Here is a 5638-nt window from a genome sequence, read left to right on the forward strand (position 1 = left end):
TTAAATAGGGTTGTCCATTGTCCCCTACCTTGTTTGGGATCTATATTGATGAGTTGGAGGCTTTTCTACATGAGCATATCTAGGAGACTAATAGTTTCCTTCTTCACCAGGTCATGATATATATTTTAATCTTTGTTGATGACATGGTTCTCCTCTCCTCATCTCCAGAAGGATTAAAAAGGAAGTTGGATGCCTTAGCTCTATTTTTTGATCTTCAACAGTTGATGGTCAACCTGGGTAAAACCAAGGTTATGATCTTCAATGGGGTGAAGAAAACTTCAGACCTTCACTTCGTATTCAAAGGAGAGGAGGTTGAGATCATTGGCACATATACATACTTGGGGGTGTAACTCTCAAGTCCCCGCTTCAGTTTGTGACAAGCGCTTCAGCCTTAAATCAATAAAGGATACAGATCTTTAGCCCTTCTTGAGAGATAGTGCTTTCGACATCACTTCCAAGACATCTCATCCAAGATGAGCCTCATGGACACCTTGATCCATCCCACTATTCTATATGGATCAGAGATTTGGGGACCGTCTTTACTTGAGTCGGATTGGGCTTCAGTTGAGAGAGTCCAAATTCTCCTTCTCTGCCGCATCATTAGATGCAAATAGATAATACATCAACACATCATCCTTGCAGAGTTTGGAGCTCAACCCTTTCGGCTTGAGACAATCTTCCATTTGGTCTCATTCTTGCATCGTGTCTGGGGATTTTCAAACTTGATAAAGAGTAAGGACCGTTACCCTTACTTGGCATATTTCTCTTCGAAGACTATTACTCGTTCTGCTCCCTCTAGCCGGGCTAGATGCTGGTTTACATGAGTTTTAGATCTCTTAGAGTCAGTGGGCATTCAGTTGGATCGTCTCCCTCCTTTCCGATATCCTTGGATGCTCCTGGACACCTTATACCTACTAGACAAGAGTTGAACAAGATCATCAGGGAGGACATATACATGCAATTCGTCCAAGTCACCTCGGTTAATCCTCTGGGAGGGTTGCGCCCAAAGATGGCCTTTATTGCTGAGCACTTCTTGGAGTTGAGAGATAGGCTCATTACTTGACCCCAATATACATTTCACCACTGGATGCATGCTCTTCGCATTCCTTTAGGCCAGTTCAAAGTAGGTTCTCATAGACTTCGGGTAGAGATAAACCACCAAATTGATAGACCAGACAAAATCTGGCAGGTATGTCACTTACAAGAAGTAAACACTGAGGTGCACTTCATTTTTGGATGCCCTATCTACTACGTGATCAAAGGAAGGTTCCATTGCCTGTTCAAAGACTTTAAGACCCTCGCAGACTTTTTCAAGTATCCCGATTAGAGATGTCTGACCCTATATATGCAAGAGGCTCTTAGGTTCCGAGTGCATATTCTTTAGCCTCCCATCAAACCAGACCCCACATAGAGGATCACAACATTTTTTAGGGTACTACCTTCAGGCAGGGGCACAAAGAGAACGATTGATACCTTTTCATATCTAGACTCTAAACCAGTGAGGATCCATGGGACCTCACCTCACCGCACGAGATCTCAGAAACAAAACCTTCTCAGATCTGTCCCTAGGAGACAGACTAGGTCCTCCAGACCTGAGCAATGCGCAAACTCGCCCAGACAACGAGTTAGTGAATAGTCTGCACCTCCCACTGACCCTTCGTTAGGCTAGCAAACTTTGTGGAATTTTTTCAGTGTTCTTCAGGCAGCCTCAAATGTTAGGAGAGATGGGTCTGATCTTTAGACCCATTAGCCCTTGGATATTCTCCGTCATGGCATTCCATACATTGTATCTTTTATGTTCCTGCATTGTACCTTTTATATTCATGCATTATATTTTTTATAGGAGACCATTTGGTTCTCTCGCATTTTATGGACATCATTGTATTCAATAGTCCCTTTGACCTACTTTGTGATCATTTGTTGGACATAAATATAATTATCTTATCTTATGGAGTTATCCAATGAGTTCATTTCTTTAATTTGTTTAACCTTATGTGTAATCATATATCTGAGTTTTTTTTTCCACTCTTTACTTTCCATTGAAGCAAATTTATTTCCATGTATTGTTTATATTTGTTTCATATGATAGTTTCAAAACAAAACAAGCTACCTATCTGCAGAGCATTTCTTGTGATCTCTTTGTTTTTTCCAACCAAGCCTTCAAGGCAAACAATCAAAGATTAATTGATATACTATGTTTGTATGTTTTGTCGGTCATAGCTCATGTATTTATCCTGTAAGGCATGAACTTTTATGAGATTAAAGTTGACTGAATGTTTTGGTATTGATAATTTTTGGGTCTTTTTGTAATTGACTTTTGTTCAGTATGGGAGAACTTTACTACTTTCATAGTTGTTGACCTTCATTACTCTGGTTTCTAAAATAAGTTCTCCTCTAGCTTCCACATTAGCAAAATTTGGGAGAAAATATGGGTTCTTTGGCTCCATCTGATGCCAAACCCTTTGTTGATCCGATGATATTTTTAGCTCCGACATTTGCAGCTACCTTGGTGGACAGAGACAACTTGCAGAGGTGGACAAAGACGACTCGTGCTTTTCTACTATTTTTCCTTCTCGTTTTTCCAAATTTCAAGAATGACCGTAGTTGAGCACTGCAACAATAGGAATTTCAAATGTGTCTGCCATGTCTATGTATTGGAGTATTATTGTATCCATGTCCCTGAGTCGGGTTCAAGAATTTTATAATTTTTACAACTTTTATGTTCATGTTTGGGTTTCTCAGATAATGGTAAACTAAGTTTCTAGAAATTTGCAATCCAAAAGACCCACATATTATAAGTGATCTTGGAAAATACCACTTGTCTGGAGGTAGGATTGATCAAACGAGCAATGATTTTGTAAATAAAATATACACAACCTTTGTTCAAAGATGGGACCTATCTCGAATTTTCAATACCTTGGACAACGATGACGATGTCATGGTTACTGCAGACGACATACAAGGGTTACCAGAAAATCTTGGAATTCAACATATCTTTGATGATAATATGGAATTAGTGATATGCTCTTCCGATCATATGAACTTCATTGTTTCCTTTCATTTTATGTCATGACTCTTTTAATAGCTATTTTAGTTTTTGGTCTATGGTAGTCATTTTAGTTTTTATTTGTTTATTTTATCCAAATTACTTAATTTTAGTTATATTACTGGTTTTCTTTAGTTATAATTAAAAACTAATTTAGTGTAGCCTAAATTTATTTTAATTTTGGTTTAAGCTTAAATATTTAGCTTTGATTTTGTAACATTGATTTTATTATTTAATAGCATATAAAATTGAATCTTATATATTCACGTTATAGTTTGAGTTATTTTAAATTACTTTTTATTTTAAATTATAATTAATTAATTTAATTTAAATTTTATATTAGTTTTTATTTTTATTTTTAGATTTTATTCAAAGTTTTATCTATTGTTTAATATTTTGTTTTAAGAAATTGAGTTTGAGTTATTTTAAATTACTTTTTATTTTAAATTATGGTTAATTAATTTAATTTAAATTTTATATTAATTTTTATTTTTATTTTTAGATTTTATTCAAAGTTTTATTTATTGTTTAACATTTTGTTTTAAGAAATTATTGCTTGTTTAGATTGTAGATAAATATGGAAAATTTTGAGACACATGATCAAAATCGATCATGAAATACTAAAGAAACTCAAAAAGTTATAAAAAAAGCATAAATACAAAGCTCAAGAGGTTCCATGTGAGAGATTTAAACTTTTTGTGCTGGTGCGAAAAACTCACTCAACATTCCTTTACACCTGTAAATGCAATTGCTAGTTATTAGATATCTTATAATTTGGAAAATTTTATAGAAATATCATCCACGTTGTCATTATCATAACATCAAAAACAACTCCCAACGTGCTACAGGGAAACATCCATCTCCTTCTTCCATGGCACCACATAGGATTCCAACCCTCATAAAACCCTAAACCTCATCTCAAATGAAACCCTAAATCCTCGCAGCACAGTGCTCACTTTTGGTCTTCGAAACGTTTTGCCCTCCGAAACCATCTACGACGATATTCATCCAGACATCCAGTCCGGCGGGCTCCTCCAGGTAGTTATTTCTCTGTTTCTGCTTTTAATTTCAGCAAGGGTACATTTTAATCTGCGATTTCACTGTTGCAAAGATAATGTCTATTCATCGAATATTGAACCGTTTGATAATGAAGGAAGTCCCCCTAGTATCCACTCATGTATCGATCCCAATTTTGCTGTTTCGTCCTCTTGAAATTCATGCAAATCCCCACATAAAAATCGCCAAATTCTGCACGGAAACAGCAACCCCATCCCCAGCTCCACCAGATGGGGGCGTTGTCACAGATATTTTCATCAACAAATGCGGTATGTCGGAGAAAGATGTTTCAAATGTCCTTAAACTTCGCAAGGGCTTGCTGAATAAACCAAGCCAGGATTTGGAAGAAGGTTTGGAGTTGTTAAGTGAATGTGGTTTGACAACCCCTGCTCGCATTCGAAGGGTGGTTCTTCGCAACCCTGGGATTTTCTTATATAAATCCAAAAGGGACTTAAAGTCTAGGCTCAGCTATCTAAGGTCTATCATCAACAAAGAGGATATGTGCAAGCTTGTTTATACCGATTCAACAATTCTTGGAGTGAGTGAGGATAAGCTTAAATCTGCGATTTCAGTCTTGCAAAGATTGGGTATTGAGGGCGATGCATTATCAAAGTTATTGGCAAGAACACCCCGTCTCCTCACCCATACGGAGGAAAAAGTTGTGGAGTCATTTAAAGTGGCTGAGAGTCTGGGGCTTGAGAGGGGATCCAGGATATTTGGGCACGCTTTGCGTGGGTTAATAGGAATTGGAAAAGAAAAGATAGATCGAAAACTGCAGTTTTTGTGCAGTTTAGGTTTCTCCGAAAAACAAATTTACAAGCTCACATGTTTGACGCCGGGGATTTTGGGACTTTCAGAGGAAAAACTGAAACGGAATGTAGACTTTCTTGTCAAATCAATGGGGCTTCCATTGGATGATATTGTTAGATGTTCCGGTCTGTTCACATGTAGCTTGGAGACGAGGATAATTCCTCGGTATAGAGTAATGGAGGCCTTGAAGTCCATGCAACTGTTGAAGAGAGAGAGGATTTCTCCACAAATTGTTAATTACACAGACAAAAAGTTCTTGGAAAAGTATATTAATGGGAATCCCGAATACTCCTCCGTTCTGCTGGATATTTACTATGGAGAAAAAGCTGTGAAAGCTAATCGTTGACAAGGAGACTTGCAGCGAGTGTGTTTCAGTCAAAAGCATTCAACGAAAGTTGTGAGCAGCTTCAATCAATATGAAGTTCAATCGTTGTGAGCAGCTTCAATCAATATGAGATTTCATAACTGCCTTTATTTGTAGTCTTTTGTGGATTCCTTGGCATAAAAGAAGGGTGCTTGTAGCAGGGGCCAGTTAACAGTTCTGAGAAACAGATTTTAGAACAAGAGCGATCCACAGCATTGCTTTTAACTGAAGGTGCAACTCATCTCCTTCGTTACCTCAGCATGAGAAAGGCAAATGGCCAATATTGATCTGTAACCAACACACCCCAGACATTATTGTGTTGCCAACTTGTACTTTACAGAGTTCAGCGTGCGTCTGAGCAC

At 37.5% G+C, this 5638-nt stretch overlaps 1 protein-coding gene across 1 annotated transcript; it reads left to right on the plus strand.

The window, feature by feature from the left end:
- Window positions 1-4160: 4160 nt before the first annotated feature.
- Window positions 4161-5258, plus strand: LOC149236134 (transcription termination factor MTERF15, mitochondrial-like). Its single transcript, XM_089368783.1, has one exon. The coding sequence runs from the start codon at window positions 4161-4163 to the stop codon at window positions 5256-5258; it is 1098 nt and encodes a 365-aa protein (XP_089224909.1).
- Window positions 5259-5638: the final 380 nt, after the last annotated feature.

The sequence above is a fragment of the Pinus tabuliformis genome, chromosome 8 (assembly GCF_031772625.1).
Source record: "Pinus tabuliformis cultivar Carrire ecotype Pingquan chromosome 8, CPIR1, whole genome shotgun sequence".
In the NCBI taxonomy this organism is placed as follows: domain Eukaryota; kingdom Viridiplantae; phylum Streptophyta; class Pinopsida; order Pinales; family Pinaceae; genus Pinus; species Pinus tabuliformis.

Coding starts and splice junctions, on each gene's coding strand:
- LOC149236134 (XM_089368783.1), top strand. CDS start 4,161: ATGTCTATTCATCGAATATTGAACCGTTTGATAATGAAGGAAGTCCCC.